This window comes from Thrips palmi, unplaced genomic scaffold (assembly GCF_012932325.1).
Source record: "Thrips palmi isolate BJ-2018 unplaced genomic scaffold, TpBJ-2018v1 HiC_scaffold_12, whole genome shotgun sequence".
In the NCBI taxonomy this organism is placed as follows: Eukaryota; Metazoa; Arthropoda; class Insecta; order Thysanoptera; family Thripidae; genus Thrips; species Thrips palmi.
Genome location: NW_023144623.1, coordinates 3,531,578 through 3,550,596, shown reverse-complemented (window position 1 = coordinate 3,550,596; position 19,019 = coordinate 3,531,578). Strand labels below are relative to the sequence as shown.

General features: G+C 52.8%; 1 protein-coding gene across 1 annotated transcript in view; it reads right to left on the bottom strand.

The window, feature by feature from the left end:
• LOC117639915 (WD repeat-containing protein 47) overlaps nt 1-18,033 on the bottom strand; it is a gene marked incomplete at its 5' end in the record, with an annotated part of 68,983 nt that extends 50,950 nt beyond the window's left edge. The window contains 2 exon segments of the mRNA XM_034375962.1: nt 17,066-17,117; nt 17,953-18,033. Coding sequence (XP_034231853.1) covers nt 17,066-17,117; nt 17,953-18,033 — 133 coding nt within the window.
• Nucleotides 18,034-19,019: the final 986 nt, after the last annotated feature.

Below are 19,019 nucleotides of genomic sequence, written 5' to 3'. Positions count from 1 at the left end.
AAGGGGTTTCTACTAAAATTTTCATCGTTTTTCCCTGACTTTCCTCTGATTTACCACACCGATAACAACCTTGAAAACATCAAAAGCAGTACCTGGGATTCCCAGGTGGCTCCTGGAAAATATACCCCTTTGTCCAGGGTGGGCCTGGAAACCCCAGTTCGAGGGGGCAACCACTCGAGAAATCCTGTGTCCTCTGCTGCCCTAGAAATCTCTGAAAATCCGAAATCATTTCTCAAAAAGGACAAAAACAGGCAGATTTTAAGCTTAAAAATGGACGAAATCTCTCTAGTTTTGAGAAATCTCGTGTCCCCAAATATCGTGCGTGGTTGCCACCTCACCCCAGTTACTGCTTTTGCCGTGAACCCAACTGCTCTCCTAGCTCTAAAACCTGTGCGGTGCGTACTCGGCGTCCATAAAAAATAAATAATTGACAACCTCATCAACGAATAAAAGGGCTGCGTAGAGCTGCGTAGACCCACAACGCCGACGACGGTAAAGCGAGAAATGTTCCCAAAATAATGTAATTAAAACCAATTTGGTGGTGGACGTGACGAGCCTGGCCTGGCAGCTGCTGCACGTGGAGCCTCGTGGTCTCCCCCTCTTTTCCCCTTCTCCCCTCCCCTCCCCCTCTCCCCCTCCCCCACACAGCCCAATCGCGCGGCGCGCACCGTGATTCATGACTTGTTCCGGCCGGAATGCAAGGCAACGCAAAAGGAGCGCGTACACTGCAAAGCTATGTTGAGAATGCCGTCGCGGGGCATGCAACAACAACAAAAACAACAATTAAACAACAAAAGCAACGACAGCGAGAAAGAAAAAGCGGCGACGATATTCGAGTTGTTGAAGAAGAATGTCGGTTCTGATAGAAAACCCGGCCGTCCTCCCCGGAGCCCCTTACCCACGGCGGATAGGCCACCCGCCTGCAGCGCTGCGCAGCGGGGTGCCTACGAGAACTCGTCAGGCGTTCTTTGACTCCACCCCGCGCGTTCAAGTTCCCTCCGCTCCGCCACCCGTCAGGGCAGGGGCGGATGCACAGACGGGTTCAGCGGGGGAAAAGAGACGCGACAAAAGTGCCTACTGTTAGAGGGAACTCTAACCGACTTTTGCATTTTCGTTCAAAATTGAAGAATTATAGTCCGCGAGCCAAAGATGTACATCCAATGTACGACTTGGCGTATCGAATATTGTCGTAGATCTGGTTCGGTTCGAGACGTCCGCTCTCGAAAGGAAACTATCGCGGACACTCATGTACATTTTCGAACGGATCGTTTAGGCTCCCGACTTCGTCATTGAAGCGACTGCATAAATTTTTCCATTTCTGCGAAAACTCACGAGCAAATTTGTACGAAAAGTTCGTGAGCATTAAAAAAAACTGTTGTCTGGCACAAAATTTGTACAAATACATTTAGAGTGCACGATGTCGCTCGTACTATCACGGGGCGCGACAGATTCCGCAAAGCAGAGGCATTAAACGTCAGGCTTTCATCACAAATGCGCTTATGTCGTTATTGACAATATGCTATCAGGGCCGTTTTTAATTACATGTGCTATGCTACGGCATTTGCATAATTAGACATAGTATTGCTCACTTGCTAGTACAGTTGTACACATGTGACGCACATTGACGTCGGAATTTGCGATTCAACTTCGGTGCCAGTAATCAAGGAGTTATGCGGACATCAGAGGACAATGGGAGAAGTCCAGTAAGGATTTAGTGTGCACTTACGCATTGAGCGACTGCAAGATTAGTTCGACATGAAGTGCCGAAGACGCGCGAGAAGACACGGGCGTAGTCTCCATAAAATGAAAGAAAAAGCAGCAAAAATTGAAATCTTTACGACAGCATTCGGCGGCTACGGGCGGCTATATGCAATGGCGTTGCAAGTAACTAAGTGTAGTGGCATCAGATGTCGGCCCCGCGAGGTGGGGGAGGGAGGCGCGGAGAGGGGGAGGAGGGGGAGGGGGGGGGCTCCACTCCAACCTCGAGCAAGCCTTATTAGGCCGCCCGGCCGGCGCCTGTCTGCTGGGCTGGGGGCTCCACTTCGCGGCAAAAAAAAAAAAAACAACGCAAACTTTTTTTTTTCCAAATGGCACACCGCCGCGTGCAAAGGGACCGCATGGTCGCGTGGCATCGGCCCTCGAAAGCGGGAGGGCCATTTCTCTAGGGACCCAGACCCGACGACAAGTTACCGAAGTGACAGCAAAGTTTGTGTCTTTTTAGCATGAACGAAAGCTCGATAACCATCAAATTTGACGGACCTGGCCATTAATGACCTTGTAAGAAGAAACGTGAAAAAAGAAAACGGAAAAAGCCTTCCAAAGCTCCAGGACTTTCCAGTAGCTCAGTTCAAAAAAATATTCAAACTGCCAGATTAGCTCAAACAAAACCGACGGAGACACTGTATTATTAGGGCTTCTTATCCGAAGATCGCACGCAATTTTTTGTCCAACATGTTTGGCAGGATATTCCGAGATATTACTCATCAGTGGAGACATGACCACAAAGACCTCGATAGACACTCCGTCAAGCGGTCAAATTTATCTGGCCGTCAGTGAAATCCCTGTAAGTAGCCTCGGTTTGACGACAAGGCGATTCGCTGCCGACACTTGGCACAGGTGCAACGCCGTCCGATCCCGAGAGTCGTGTTCGTCGCTCTGTCTCTCTCGCACTCACGGGGCGTCCCGAATAGGTGCGAGAGAGACAGAGCGACGAAAACGACTCTCGGAATCAGTCTTCAGTACGACACACACAACGCAACTTCGCGTCCCGCGGGGAGAAAAATATAATAAAAGTAATGGCGAATCGAAACGAGGCGCCTAGCTCGCGCGATTCGATAAGCTCCAATTAACGACTCGCATATTTTTGAATAAATTATTATATTTCAAACGCGACTGCGGAGAAGGGGGGGGGGTGCTTTCGCACGCGCGCGCCGAGCGGAGACCGCAGAAGTCGCCCCGCCATACTTGGACCTCTGCAGACTGATTCCGAGAGTCGTTTTCGTCGCTCCGTGCCTGTCGCACCCATGCGGGGCGTCCCGTGAGTGCGAGAGAGACAGGGCGACGAAGACGACTCTCGGAGTCAGTCCGCGCTGCAGCGCGAGCGCGCGCCGCCGCGACTTTGGGGCATTTTGATGAGTCCCTGAGTCCGCCCCGAACCCGTTGCCCCTCCCCCTCCCCTCCCCCTCCCCCTGCCGAGAAGTCCGCGACGAGACGGTGTTTTGAGGGGAGCCTATCATCACGCCTACAACCACACGGCTGCGCGCCGTCCCGACTCTGCCCCCCTTCCCCCTCACCCTCCCCTGCCACGCCCCGTCGGTAATCAACGCGATCAGCACACACGTCACGTCGTGACGACGCGCGTGACGCCGACACGTCTCCGTGACGTCACCGACAGCCAATCACAACACACTTCTGGAAGAATCCTGCTGGCGCCGCATCATGTCAGTGGGCTGCAAATAAGCGACACACGCGCGCGCACGCACACTCTCACAAACACACACACACACCACACACACACACACACACACCTCCCGGCCAATTTTTGCCAGCGGTTTCGACGGGGCGTTGTTACACATCGCAGATGGGACAGAAAAGTCATCGTCGTCACCGTCATTCATTGGCTCAAGACACAGTGTGCCTCGCCAAACACCGCGACCACCCTCTCACGACCGTTTGACGATGCAGCAGACTGATTCGGAGGGTCGCTTCCGTCGCTCTGTCTCTCTCGCACTCATGGGGCGTCCCGTATATGTGTGAGAGAGACAGGGCAACGGATAAGGACTCTCTGAACCAGTCAGCAGAGGGTAGGAAAAGTGGCCGAGTGTGGTGCAAAGTGTAGTGGAGTCAAGGGCAAGGTGGTGGAGTGGTGGAGAGCGGTGACGGGTAGCCTATTCAATTTGCAAATGAACGTATTCATATGAAATCGTCTGTGGACGAGTAAGCATGAAATCAATACGCGAGGCTTTGCCTCCGCGTTGTCTACCACACTGCGAGGCCTGCGAGTGCACTGACACACCCAGAAGCCTCGACGGTTCGGCCCGCCTCCAGCCGGGAGCGCTCGCCCCGGACTCATCGTCTCCGGCAAAGTCAACTCGCCGTCTCGAATCGGCAAGTCACAATTGTGTGGCATTCGTACAGAACAGCGTATCTACCGTGGGATTCCCTATGAAGATACGTTGTTCTGTCAGATGATCACTCAAATTCATCTCGGGAGAGCGATTAGGCGCAGCGCTTCATCGCTCGTCTCCCTCGCACCTGTCGTAGACGCCCCACGAGTGCGACAAGGACGCAGCGGCGACATACAGTGGGCCAGAGAGCCGGTGGAGGCGGTCAAACTGCCGGATGCGTTTTGAGCTCCAGAATCGTTAAATGGGACTCGACCCGATCGTGTGACCCCACCAATGGATTGCTCGTTCGGAGAGCAATCCATTGGTGGGGTCACACGTTCGGTTGGAGTCCTGTTCAGCAACTCTCGCGCTCAAAACGCGTCTAGATTTTTTGGCCGCCGGCGGCGGTCTTCTGGCCCACTGTGCGACAGTCACCGAGTTGCGCAGCCCGCCGAAACGCAAGCTGCCAAGTCCGCGAGCTTGCAGTGGCCAAGCGGGCACGCAGAGACAATGCGGGAAAACGGACTGGCGTAGCGACGGCAGCGCCGCCTGCCTGAAAAATGAGAGATGAAGAAGCGAGCTGCTGGGCGTCGTTGTAGGAAAGGCCGGCACTTTATACGCCCACCCGCAGTGGCGGCGCGGCACAGTGGGCCAGAAGACCGGTGGAGGCGGTCGAAATCCCGGACGCGTTTTGAGCTCCAGAGTCGCTAAATAGGATTCGGGCCGAGCGTGTGACACCGCCAATGGTTTGCTCTCCGAACGAGGAATCCATTGGTGGGGTCACACGTTCGGTTCGAGTCCTGTTTAGCGACTCTGGAGCACAAAGAGCGTCCAGGATTTCGGCCGCCTCCACCGGTCTTCTGGCCCACTGTGCGCGGGCCGCATAGAATTTAGGAGTCGGCAGGCTGAGTGCCACACCGCGCCACCGGCCCCGCGGCGCACCCGGACTCCGAACGGTAGCGGAGGCACGAACGGCGCCACTCGGCACGGCAGGCAACGAACAGCCACTGTAAACACAATAAATCCTCACGGATATCCGTTGCATACTTTTAGCCTGGTGGACCGGTCGCAAATTTGGTGCGAAATTTAGCACTGCCTGTGTAAACGGTCCCGCTCCCCCCGCCCCTCTCTGCCTCATTTTCTACCTCTTTCTCTACCTCTTTCTCTACCTCTCTCTCTCTTCTTCTCTCTCTCTCTCTCTCTCTCTCTCTCTCTCTCCCCTCTCTCTCCCCTCTCTCTCTCCCCTCTCTCTCTCCTCTCCCTCTCTCTCCTCCCTCTGTGTTCTCTCTCTCTGTCTCTCTCCCCAACACACACTGATAAAGCACGCACAAAAGTTGTCTACGCAGATTTAGCGTGAAGTTAATGAAGTGGTATTCCAGAACAGCAGTGGGCAATGGCAGCAACTGCGCGTCACACTTTTAATCGTAGCTTCCCGTTCCTTGTTGCTTTTACATCCAGGCGCCGTAATTGTCTCCTTGTTATGCTCGCGGTGCGCGGCAGGGGCGAAGCACTTGCCGTTTCCACTATGCTAAGCTGCAGACTGACTCCGAGAGCCGTTTTCGTCGCTCTGTCTCTCTCACACCTTTACGAGAAGCCCCACGAGTGCGAGAGAGACGGAGCGACAGAAACGACTCTCGGAATCAGTCTGCAGCACCGCGGCCGTCGCGCTGACCGGCACTTCGCGCCCCGGCCTACCCTGGGTTACCCTAGGAGAGACCGGTCTAGCCTAGACCAGTCCCGGGGAACCTAGACTCGGCGCATAAAGCTTGCCTTACACTCTAAATGTTGTACAGAGAAGATTCTCCGTATTGTTGTGAAAATGTTCCATATTATGGTAGTGCAGCTGACTTCGTAACATAACATTGAGAATTCACAGTACCTTATAGATATTCAGACGTATTTCGTTGGTATTATGGAGAAAATCTCCACCATAATAAGTTGGTGCAGCCTTTCACCGTAAGACATTTACAGTGTACAGCCGAGAGCCTCGCCTGCACGGACGCCCGGGACAGCCTAGGTACAAGACACGGCCGGGCATGCCCAGCCCCTGCCTCGGTGCAGCCATGCATCAGTGCTGTAGGCAAATACTACCACAAGGGTCAGTTAGGGTGATTTTGAAACACGGTGTAAACATGGGACAGCTGTTTCCAGGTCAAAATCTGACATGTCGGAACTCATCCCGATACCAATAATTGTGGTGTTTTCATTGCAAAAATAACATTTGGTATGGTTTGATGTAAAATGTACAACAGCTTTCTCACAGGGCAGTGCACCAGTGTCATGGAGTCGCACCTACCCCAGCCTGCACCAGGCAATTCCTTGGTTTCTAGCCTAGACTGTCTTGTCCACCCTGCCCAGAGCGCCACCTAGACTGTCTTGTCTAGCTTGCCTACAGTGCGCCTAGCCCGGCCTGGCCTGTCTAGCCTAGACGCACGGCTTTGCGGCCGGCTCGGCTTGCGGTGGGCCGCCCAAACCAAACGAGCGAAAGGGGAAAACAAGCAGCGAGGCGGCATGGCCGGGCATGGCGACGAAGACGACGTACTGCGCGGGGGACATTACAGCCAACCTTGCAAGGAACCGTCCGCCGTCGCCGGCGGCGGGCGGGGCGTAAGTACAGCCCGAGCCAAAACCACTTTCGGAACGGAGCAGTGCCGGCTAGAAGACCGGCGCAGGCGGTCGAAACTCTACACGCGTTTTGAGCTACAGAGTCGCTAAACAACACTCGAATCAAACGTGTGACCCCACCAATGGATTGCTCGTTCCGAGAGCAATCCATTGGTGGGGTCACATGTTCGGTTTGAGTCCCATTCGGGGACTCGGTAGCTCAAAACGCGTCCGGGATTTTGACCGGCTGGCCACCTGTGCAGGCAGATCCAGTAGCAGGCTGAAATCAAGGGGCGTCTTCGTCGCTGTGTCTCTCTTACACTCATACGGGACGCCGCATGAGTCCGAGAGAGACAGAGCGACGAAAACGACTCTCGGAATCGGTCTGCAGACTGGGGGGAGACGGACGCGCTGGACACACGGCGCCGCACCCACCAGCACCGATCCGCCTCGAGCGAGCAGAAGGGAAATGACACGTCAAAACCACGACGAACACGACAAGCCGGCCAGAAACCACGCCAGCCGACGGGTGGGAAATCTGCATACATCAGCCGTATGCCGCACGCGCCGCGACACACACACACACACACACACACACACACACACACACACACGCACAATGACACACACCTGGCACGCTGCTGGTGACGGCGCTGACACCCGGCCCGTTAGCGTTCGCGAAATCCTGCAGCAGGCAGGACGACGCAGCAGAGAGGTCAAGCGTGTCTCTCTCTCTCTCTTTCTCTCTCTCTCTCTCTCTCTCTCTCTCTCTCTCTCTCTCTCTCTCTCTCTCTCTCTCTCTCAGGGCGTCATCCACCCGCCCGTTTCCGCGACGCCACGATCTTAATCGCAAGTGACACCGAGCCAGCCGGTCGCGCGTTCGCCGCACAAAGCTTCCACGCCGCCAAGCAGGAATTCATTAACGACAATCGCATTGTCGCTGCATGCACTCGGAAAAAAGGTTATGACAACACGACGCCTTACGGCGCACTTGAGAGCGGGACGGTCGAAACAAGGGTCGACCCGGCGGCGAGAACTGTTCAACGCCTTGCACCACTATACCCTGCAGGGCACAGACCTGTGCAACGCTGGAAGAAGGCAACCCATAGGTGGATCCCTCGCAAACAATTTACAATGACCACCCTTTTAAAAGATTTAATCGCGTGTTAATTAATGAAAAAGCACCTGCGTAAACTCACTGATAGATAGGCAACCCTCATGGCAGACAAAACACAAGTACACTGGTAAAACTTAACCGTAAACTCAAGCGTAAAACTTGAGTCAAGCATTAAGTTACGCTTGAAGGCATTACGTTTGAAATGAGGAATATACGGAATACTGAAAATTAAATTCCCTCATGCATAGACGGGGGGCATCTTGGCAGATGAACCTGTGATACGCTTGATTCAAAACGTAAACTGATTACGCTTGAAAACACAAGGTAATACTACGCTTAAGTTTTACCAAAGTGTTGTTTGGATTACACTGCAAAGTTTACTTGCCACAAATTTGGCAAGCCGTTTTCAATGCCAAAAATTGGCAAGCTTGGCCTGGAAATACTCCCTAGCTTGCCAAAATTTGGCAAGCTTGTGAAGATTTCCGACCAAAGCTTGCCAAATTTGTGGCAAGTAAACTTACCACTGGCTTTGCAGTGTATCAGTGAACGAACACCACGGATCCTTGAACTTAGGGCCCGGCCTCCCTGCCAGCTAGCCAACCAATCACCACACAGATGCCCGCGCTTCGGGACGTCCCCGTCCGCGCAGTGCCCGAGGCGCGCCTCTGGACTCCGGCTTGGAGCGTGGAGGCATCAAGATAGCTGCCGGCGGGTGGCGCGCCGTGGCGCCGCGCGGGCCGCTCGCCGTTTTGGGGCGTGTGCAGAGGCGGGCCGCCACGTGGACCGCGCGCATGGCGCGCACGCACAGAGTCGCTCTCGTCGCGCTGTCTCTCTCGCACCTGCATGGGACGCCCCATGAGTGGGAGAGAGACAGAGCGACGAAAACGACTCCCGGAATGAGTCCGCTGCCGCGCGTCCGCACGTGGGCCCCGCTTGGAGTGCGGCATCCATCAGGCCCTCTCATTGTTCGCCCTTCAACGACCGGCGGACCGCCCCGAAAACGCAGCTTCGACGCCATCGTCAAGTCCTCAGCAAAAAAAAAACTTAAACATTGATGGACGACTTTTGTCAATAACAGGAAACAATTTTGTGCACTGGGCGGCGTGCAAGTCATCACTTTAGGGGGGAGGGAGGGGGCTCTGGCTCCTGAAGACGGTCCTATCTTAAACACATGGAAAGGTTAGGTTAAACCGACGGTGGACGGGGGAGGGGGTCAAAAAGAGGCCTAAAATGGGTGACGTAGTTTGGGCCAGGTCATAGTGCAGGCCAGCCTGCCAAAACTAAAATAGTTTGTCACTAGCAGGTTCCAATTTTGTGACAGGTTTCCGATATGCACAAAATTGTTTTTGGTTATTCGCAGAAATTGTCCGTAGACATTTTGTGTAAACAATATAGAAAGAAAGGAAACAAATCCGACGATTGAAATAGTTGATAATTAGGCATGCTGCCTCTGGAGTGCGCACCCACACGTCGTTATGTTGACGAAATAATCCGAGAAATCATCGGTCCGAGTCTGAGAGTGTAGGAGCCAGGCCCTCAGTTAAGGGGAACACTACAAACCTAACTGTCTACTAAGTTCACACTTACAAATGCATTCTTGCAAGTACACACTTACAAACGCATGCTTGGCGCCGTATAACTCCATGCGTCAAGCATGCATTTGTAAGTGTGTACTTGGCCAAGCATGCCTTTGTAAGTGTGTACTTAGTAGACAGTTAGGTTTGTCGTGAAGTTTAGGTTTGTCCGCGCCAAACGACCCGACGAGAAACGCGAGACGGGCCGTCATCGCAAAGGAGGCGCGTGGCCCACGGCGTCCCAATCCCAATGGCGCGTCGGCGTTCCCTGCAGACTCACTCCGAGAGGCGTGTTCGTCGCTCCGTCTCTCTCGCACTCACGGGGCGTCCCGTCTGGGTGCGAGAGAGACGGAGCGACGACAACGAAGACTCTCGGAATCCGTCTGCTGCCGCTTTATCTGGGAGCTCTTGACCTCCTGGACGGCTGCCGTGTCCTTGGGCGGGGCGGGGCGGGGCGGGGCGGGGCGGGCGGCGTGCGTGGGTGCAGCGGGCACGGCCGATCTGCGCAGCGCAGCAGCGTGCACCGGCAGCGTGGCTGTGACAGAGCTACACTCTAAACGATCGTGAACAAATTTCCCATAGTACGATGGGAACGACGTTTCACTTCGTATGACGAAGGTTTTGTTTACGTGCAATGAAAACAGCAAATAGCACCGTATTTTGGAGAAATTTGGCTCTGTATTGTGCATGAACAAAATGTAGACTGCGGCTATCTCAACTTGCAGGACAGGGAAACTGCCAGACGAGTGTTCAAATTGGTGATCTGCGATGAGGCATTATTTCGTCAGAGTTAGTCTACTCTAGTTAATCGGTCCTTTGCATCTGGCAAGAAGGCATATTCAACGAGGCAAAATTCATTGTTTGAAATAGGAATCTGAACCAAAGGCACTTCCGGGAAGAGGATGGACTCTGCCGACGCGGACCTCCACCACCACCGTGCACCCTGCGACGGGCCAGCAGACTGATTCCGAGAGTCGTTTTCGTCCCTCTGTCTCCCTCGCACGCTCAGTGGACGCCCCATGAGTGCCAGAGAGACAGAGCGTCGAAAACGACTCTCGGAATCAGTCTGCTGGCCGCGACGCGGTCCTGGCGCCGTTTGCCGCCCCGTTCCGTTTTTGCATGAGCGAGAGCCGCCAGGCCGAGGCGGGAAAGGAAGCCGCCGAGCGCCGCCAGGCCGAGGGAAAGAAAAACTGAGGCGGTGTCATAATTGCGGCGCGCAGGATCCGTTTTCACCACTTGCACCTGTGCCCCGCGTGGCGTGGCACGGCGTGGCTTGGTACTGCATGGCGTGGCACGACACGGCACGGCATGGCACGGCACGGCCGGACGTTCGGCTTGGCGCGGCTTGTTGGCGTCGCTCGTTGGCGCGGACAGTGATTGCCTGATATTGCAAGCAAAACAACCCCCCCCCTTTTCCCCTTCTGGTCGACCACGCCGTTTTCCACCTCGCCTGGCGCCCCGTCCGCCGTGAAGCAGATTGAATGGAGCATTTTCATCAATCTCGCCACGCGCGGCCTACCTTTACACTATTATTCCGTCAAGGCGAAATCCGGCGAGCCGAGCGGTGGAGCAGCCGAGCCAGCAGACTGATTCCGAGAGTCCGTCTCGTCGCTCTGTCTCTCTCACACCGTCTCGCACCCAGACGGAACGCCCCATGAGTGCGAGAGAGACAGAGCGACGAAAACGACTCTCGGAATCAGTGTGCTGCCTCTAAGCAAGCCGAGCCCGGGGTGCTGCCAGGCAAACGCAGCCTTATTGGTAACACAATGTGCTCAACACACAGAGACGAGATTGGCCGCGAGGGAAACGCCGGCCGCCAGGAGTGGAGGTGAGTGAGTGGCAGAGTGAGGGAGTGACGGAGCGAGGGAGTGACGGAGCGAGAGAGTGACGGAGCGAGAGAGTGACGGAGTGAGTGACGGAATGAGAGAGTGACGGAGTGAGTGACGGAGTGAGAGAGTGACGGAGTGAGAGAGTGACGGAGAGGGAGTGAGAGAGTGACGGAGACGGAGTGAGAGAGTGACGGAGAGGGAGTGAGAGAGTGACGGAGACGGAGTGAGAGAGTGATAGAGTGAGAGAATGATGGAGTGAGAGAGTAACGGAGTGAAAGAGAGACGGAGTGACGGAGAGAAAGAGAGACGGAGTGGAGGAGTGAAAGAGAGATGGAGTGAGAGAGTGCCAGTTTGACGAAGTGACGGAATGAGAGTGTGACGAAGCGATGGAGTGAGGAAGTGACGGAGTCCTAAAGTGGGGGAGTTACGGAGTGCGAGGGTGTGACGGAGCGACGGTCCTTCGACGGATCAATCCACGGCAAGTCCGTCCCGAGGCGAAGCTTGGGCAAAGCTCAGCGCTCGCCGCGCTCGCAGCGCGCTCCACTTGGCACTAGTCAATTCTTTTGTAAGAGAGTCTTCAATTTAAAGTGGAGCGCTCCCACGCACCGCCACGCGGCGATGGGCCGCCGGGACGACGGGCCGCGCGCCTCGCCGCGCAGAACGGCGTAACTGCACGCACCTGCCGCGCAGTTGGGCGGATTTAGCGTCGCACCGAGATACGCCCATCAGGCGCCGGCCGAGCCATCGGGCCAGCCGGGAACGAGGATCCGGCGTCGATGATTGGGGCGCTTCCGAGGGGGAAGAGGGGGGGGGCGTCTCACGCCACTGACGACTTTTCGCGCCACACTTTAACTTTTACCACCGCGCGAAATCCTTATGGACGTTGCTTTCCAGGTGTTTGCATTTAATTTTTGTTTTTATTTCTTTTCCACCGCGAACTTCGTAATCACACGACTGTGACAATGTTCAAGCTGCAAGCAGCCGCTCAAATATTGCACACACTAAATGTCTTATGTACTTTATTGTCCATAGCTATGGCCGTTTTTGTACATACAGAACTTATGTACAAATTTGTACATAAATTAGGAACAATATTTCCATATTGTGCTTAAGTATGTAAAACATTGTACCTAATTTATGTACAAATTAGTACATAACTTCAGTATGCACTAAACCGGCCATAGTTATGGACATTAAGTCCGATTACGTCCATAAGCATTTAGTGTGTAAGCACACGAGGAAGTTCTAAAAAATACTGTATTCAGCAAACGTGCAAAGGTTTATTTGTGTGATTCCCTGATGTACAAAATCGCACACATTAGCTATCTTGAGTTATATCATCGTCATTTTTTAGAGTTCCTTTCAGGTTTCAAATTGTACATTTGGGGATGATTGGCATGATTCTAGTGCACACACAAATAGTGCCAATTCGAGCTGAATATTTGAGCAGAATAGACCAAAAAGTGGAACAAAATGTGGTCAGCAGGAGTTCGGTGTTGACCGAAACGTGCGGCCGCTGCTGCAGGCGAGCGCGGGCAGAAAGTGCGGTCGTGACATTGGCCAGACGAACGTGCCACGCCACGCCAGGCCGCGCCTCGGCGCGAATGGTGATATATCGTGGTGACCTCTATTTGAGCGAAGGCTGGACGCCTTATAGAGTAGGAACCAAACCGCCACGCCGCGGACACGGTGGCGCCACCCAGCCCAGTCGGCCGCCGCTTTTTCTGCAGCCCAAACATTCCAATCCATTATTTTTCGCCTGTTTCCGGCCGCCTGACGCCCTGAGACGAATGTCGCTCGTTCAAAGCTTGTGGTGTGTGTGTGTGCGTGTGTGTGTGTGTGTGTGTGTGTGAAGGATGAGAGGAAGGTCAGAGAGCAGATGGGGCAGGGGTGCGCAGATGACAGGTGCAAGTCGACACAAAAACTCAAGTTTTAAAGGGATCGCAGAGGTGACGCCAAGAGGGCAGGGAATCACACTCCCACACTGTTATTATAGAACGAAAGTGACGTCACATTCGCTACAATGTCAATTTTGTTACGTTCGTTTAAATAGGATGCTACTTTCTGCGGAACGTCGTCACACAACCGTTGAATTAGGACGTGGATCAACATTCAAATGAACGTGACATCATATTCGACCAAACACAAAGAGGGAGGAGGAGGGGTAAAAAAGTAGCCCAAAATCGGTCACGTAGTTTGGGGGCAACCCCCAATTGGGAAAAATTAATTTACTATCAATCTTGTCAATTTGGTCGGAATGTCAGAAACCTGTCTGAAATCCTGGTCGAAATTCACGCACCAATGAAAGCTGAAAACGTATTCTGACATTCTGTAGAACTCAGGCCATCAACAGAATAAAATTTCAGAATCTCAGCTTTCTTGCTCAGCTCAGCTCGGAAATCTCAGCTTTCTTGCTCAGCTCAGCTCGGAAATCTCAGCTTTCTTGCTCAGCTCAGCTCAGAATCTCAGCTTTCTTGCTCAGCTCAGAAATCTCAGCTTTCTCGCTCAGCTCAGAATCTCAGCTTTCTTGCTCAGCTCAGAATCTCAGCTTTATTTTGATAAGAATTTCAGAGATGTTCTTACATTCTGACAAAATTTACACGAGTGTATGTTGTTTCAAGTTCGCACTCAGGCAGACAGCCACACTTTTCATTGCGAAGCTGAGCCCCTCGCCAATCACCATCACGTCAATCGGAATGCGGGAGGGAGGCTCAGCCTTGTTCTCAAGAGACGTCCGTTTTCGACCGGGCTGTGTAGGTGTGTCTGCCCATTCGGATGGACACGCACAAAAACGCCAACAAACAAACAAACACGCACACGCGCGCGCGCACCAGTGTGTGCACATGTATGGGCATGCATCCGGCCGGACATCACCCAGGAGTCTCCACCTGTAGCCTCCCCAGAATGGCTCGCCGCTTCCGACTCCGCGATTCATGCGTTTTTCCGGGAACACGTCCTAGACGTCGCAGCAGACTGATCCCGAGAGTCGTTTTCGTCGCTCTGTCTCTCTCGCACCTACAGGGGAAGCCCCATGGAGTGCGAGAGAGACATAAAGACGACTTTCGGAATCGGTCTGCAGGTCCAAACGCGACCGGACACCCTGCGCCATTCTGCACGCCTGCAAGGACTATCTGTGGCACACGCTCTCGGGACGTCCCGGGGTGGCAGGCAGAGGCGTACAGTGACGCACGACGTAGCCATTGCACGAAAAAGAAAAGACAAAATGTGTACGTTTTAGCCCCCAAAATGTATTTAGTTTTACTACACTGGAAAAATGAGGCATAAAAACTCAAAATTTATGAAGTTTTACTACATTGGGAAAATGGGGCATAAAAACTCAAAATTTATGAAGTTTTACTACACTGGGAAAACAAGGCATAAAAACTAAGTCCACAGGGCATAACCAGGGATCCTTAACTTAGCATTTAACTAACACTGCTTTCATAACGTAACATAAGACAATGTTCGCTAAACGTTAAGGGTACGGACTTATGAAAGTACTTGCAAAAGTATATCCACACAAATTCGAGACATAAAAAATAACCTACCCTTTTGAAAAGATGTTAGAAGTTAAGGGTAATAACTTTAACTCTTACAGTATGATAACGTTATGATGCCCTTATGAGGTAAGTTAAGGATCCCTGGGCATAACAGTCTTTGCTGCCCCTTAAGGGAATTACAAGGTAATACCGCGTTGGCAGGGCAAAAAGGTGCTTAGTTAATTGACCAATTCCGTTCCAGCGGCATAAAGGTATCACCTAAAGGTGATATACACCTATATCATTCATAAAGTACGGATCGTGTCAGATAGCTTTTGGCTTTTCGCTGTATTTTTAGAAGAGTGCAAGGTTCGTATTTCTGGGCCCGTCGCCTATCTACAGGGAGTGCAACCCTTGGCTGTTCAATTCAGAGCATGTCCGGTGCCCAACTTGGCACGTGCCGGCATGTGCCATCCACCAAAGCGATGCTATATCCTAAACGAGACGGCGCGACAAGGCCGAAACATGGGCGACTTCTGACACTGTATAATGAGGCGCTATTACGGCCAGTTCTGGGCCCAAGTGTAATATTCCATAAAGGTACCGGTGACCTATTTTAGGACCTTGAATTATCATGGAGTTTGCACTCCAGATAGTCCACTTGTTGTCAGATTACATCCTTGTAGCATTTTTGCCGCGAAGATGCAAAGAAGCCGTGAGAGTAATGAAATCCTTGGACGTTTCTACGCTATGTATTCGTAGCGTTCTAGCGACCATAGATTTGTGAACCAATGCTTTTTTTCCGGAGTTTAGAAGAAAGGGCAACGGTATCGTATTTCTTTGCGTGTTATGACAGAGGAGGCCACATGTTGTTTACAGCATGCGGCCTGCCCACGCATGCCGCGCATGCAGCCACGCGGAATCCTAAACGGCGGCCGTACGCCGTAAACAAGGGGCCCTTTGCCTGTAGTAATCGGCTCTATTCGGCCGTTCGGCCGCCGCACAGTGGAATTTGCCAGAAGACCGGTGGAGGCGGCCGAAATCCCGGACGCGTTTTGAGCTCCAGAGTCGCTGAATGGGACTCGAATCGAGCGTGTGACCCCACCAATCGATTGCTCTCCGAACGAGCAATCCATTGGTGGGGTCACACGCTCGGTTCGAGCCCTGTTCAGCGACTCTAGAGCTCAAAACGCGTCCGGAGTTTCGGCCGCCTCCACCAGTCTTCTGGCCCACTGTGCGCCGGGCCAGTCGCGAGGCCATTCGTCATCCAGCACGAGCACTGCATGATAGTCCAATTTGTTTTCCCTCGTCGCTTTGCTCGCTCGCTCCGCGAACGTCCAATGGGGAGCACCTGTTGCTGCGCACACATCATCGGCCGTGCCTTCAAATCCTATGGCGACCCCCCCCCCTTCTCCCCTGCCTTTCCCTCCCTCCTCTGCCCACTGGGAGAAAACAATCGGGAAGCAATATTCATTCAGCGTGCGAGTGTTAAGGCGCAGTACACACACACAGACACACACACACACACGCACCACAGAGGAAACGTGGGCGAACTGGACTGTCTCCATATAGATGCGCTAAAGGCAGGCTGGAGGGGGAGGGGGGAGGGAGGCAGGCGGTGGGACTTCCCCTCCACCTGGGCGCGGGCCAGGCGGCGCGGGGTAGCGACGCCACACGCCCCGGAGGCGCGGGGTATCGCCGAGCGAGGCGAAGCGCGGCACGCCGCCCAGGCCGCCGCCGCAGACTGCTACTCCACGCGGCAGGATCTGCCATGCTTCTCGCGGACGATACCCCGGTCGCGGCGAAACGCAAAGGCAAGGGGTATGGACGTGCGTGTGCACTGTGAAAAAACGTTGTCACTCTGTCATGACACAGTAAAAACAGAACCTGGTTGTCCCAGGAACTCCCTGGAAATCGCTTATGATTCTATCATAGGCTTCCTGGGAAATCCGGTTTGGTTTTTACCGTGGAAATAGAGGATGACGTTTTACTCACTTTGAACTCGTTAAATTTTCGTCACAAATCGGTGATATTTTCATCAACGCTTCTAGACATAGCTTCTGCATGGACGCAACAACAATCCCATCGACTGGTTTGTTAGGACAGTTTTGCAAGGGACATTCAAGGGAAAATTAACCTTGAAATTGCCATCAAGTGAAAATTTTCACAGCGCGCGGAGTGCAATGCGCACGGTGTCTTGGCAGTAAGAAATCGCTGAGTAGTCGTCACAGACCAAGTCACTTTGGAGACTTGAATGCAGGACCGTGCAAAAGGGGTTGCTTTTAACACTCCCCTCGTTTTCGCCCGATAAGTGGACAATCCCCTGAATAAGGCCGGGCTGGCGACGTAGACTCACCTTGACTGTGTCGTAGTGGCTCTGGTCCGGGTCGAAGGTCGAGGGCTGGCTTCTGCGACACAGAAAATAGACATGGTGTCATCTAACATGAGAGACAAGCGCAATCCATCAAACATTTGAATGTTGCCGCTCCATTTGATCCCCAGATGATCAAACCCAACTTGAGTACAACTGTGTTCTGAAGGCTAAATCGACTGCAGATTGGGACTCACACATAACAAAAAGTCTACGAAACTTCGTTTTGCAATAAGGGAAGAAAACCAATGGGCGTAGTAAAATCTCCGAAGAAACGCTTTGTATTGTGGAGCAAAATAATTCGTACAAGAAGCATTTCATCGTAAGCAAGCAAGCAGCAACTCGACAATGCCTTGATTTCCTTCGTAGTTTGAAGCAGACGCTTCATTGACTTTTTTCGGTACAGTAGGGCTCCAAATCGAGCCAAAAGCTGTCGGGGTGCACACATGCAGGGTCTTATAAACTGAGGTGACTTCGGCATCCTGGGGTGATGTCAACGGGCATTAAAAAACAAAAACGCGACTTTTTACCTACTTTTTACCTAAGATCACCATCTTCACGTTCTACAGCAATTCAAACCAGATCAACTTAATTGTTGCTCCAAATAGTAGTTCTTTTGAGACAGTGTCGAAGTTGCCCCGCATGCCGAAGCCACCTCAGTGCCACAGTTTTTTGTGCACACGAACTTGTCGTACAAATTTTGTTCGAAAATCTGCACATTTTCCCCCATTTTTTTAAAAGCAAAATTGCGTACAAATTTGTGCGAAAATTTCGTGCGCACAAAAAACTGTGATATCTCGTACAAAATTTGTACAAAAACATTTAGTGTGATTTGCACAATTTTGTACGTGGTGTCAATCAATTTTACTCACATGATGGAGTCCCCGTTCATGGAGATGCCCGACGTGGTGGAGCTGGCTGCCGTGGACCGTCCCCGGGCCGACGCCAGTCCCCTGCGGAAACCAGAAAAGGGCGTCAGACGTCGTCAAACAAAAGGTCATATTTCGGTCCACTCGCCGTGGCCGAGGTCGCGGCGCCGCACGCATCACCAATCACAGCAGTGGCGGATCCATAGGCGGCCTTTTCAGAAAGGGAGGGTTTCCTACACTGAGAAAACCTACAAACTATTTTAGGCCTCACGAAGAAAAGTATCTTGTCATAACAAAGTATTTGAGCATACTGAAGCTTACAAAGAAAATACTTCGTCATTTACGAACTATTGCTTCGTTAAGTAAGTAAGTTTGTACAATGTATGCTCAAATACTCAGTGAGGTTTTAAGTGTGTACTTCCAGGGTAAAGTGTGGTTTTCGCCTACCGCTCAGGCGGTATTCTAGGTGCCATGGGCCAAAAAATTCGTGTCCCTCCCTCTTCCTCTCCCCCTGCATCCACGCGAACCACAGGGCGCGCTCGCTTGACCCCAGACACGAGTCTGTCTCCCTCGCACTGGTAGGGCGTCCCCTGTAAGCGCGAGAGAGACAGAGCGACGATAACGACTCTCGGATTCGGCCTGCTGGACCTGTAGGTGTCTGCGCGGCCGCGGGCCCGCGCCTCCCAAACGGCACAGGACACCAAAAAAGTGAAAGGTGTCCCTGCGTCCCGCCGCGTCCGGCCTCCTCAAAACAGTTTGACGCGGCGAGATTCCGGCGGTGATCTATCGGTCCGGTCACCCTATACACATCCCATCCAGAGTCCGGCTTTCCAACGCAGTTAGTGGGCCGGCTCGCGGCCCAGTGCACGGCGGGCCGGCGGGTCAGCAACAAATATACAGGCCAGCAGTCAGTCTGCCTCACTATCTGAAAACCCTACAGACTATTTTAGGCCTTACAAAGAAAAGTAGCTTTTTAAAGTAATTTGAGCACACATAAGCTTAGAAAGAAAATACTTCGTATTATTTATGAACTATTTATTCGTAAACAAACTAACAGTTTGTTTCCGGGG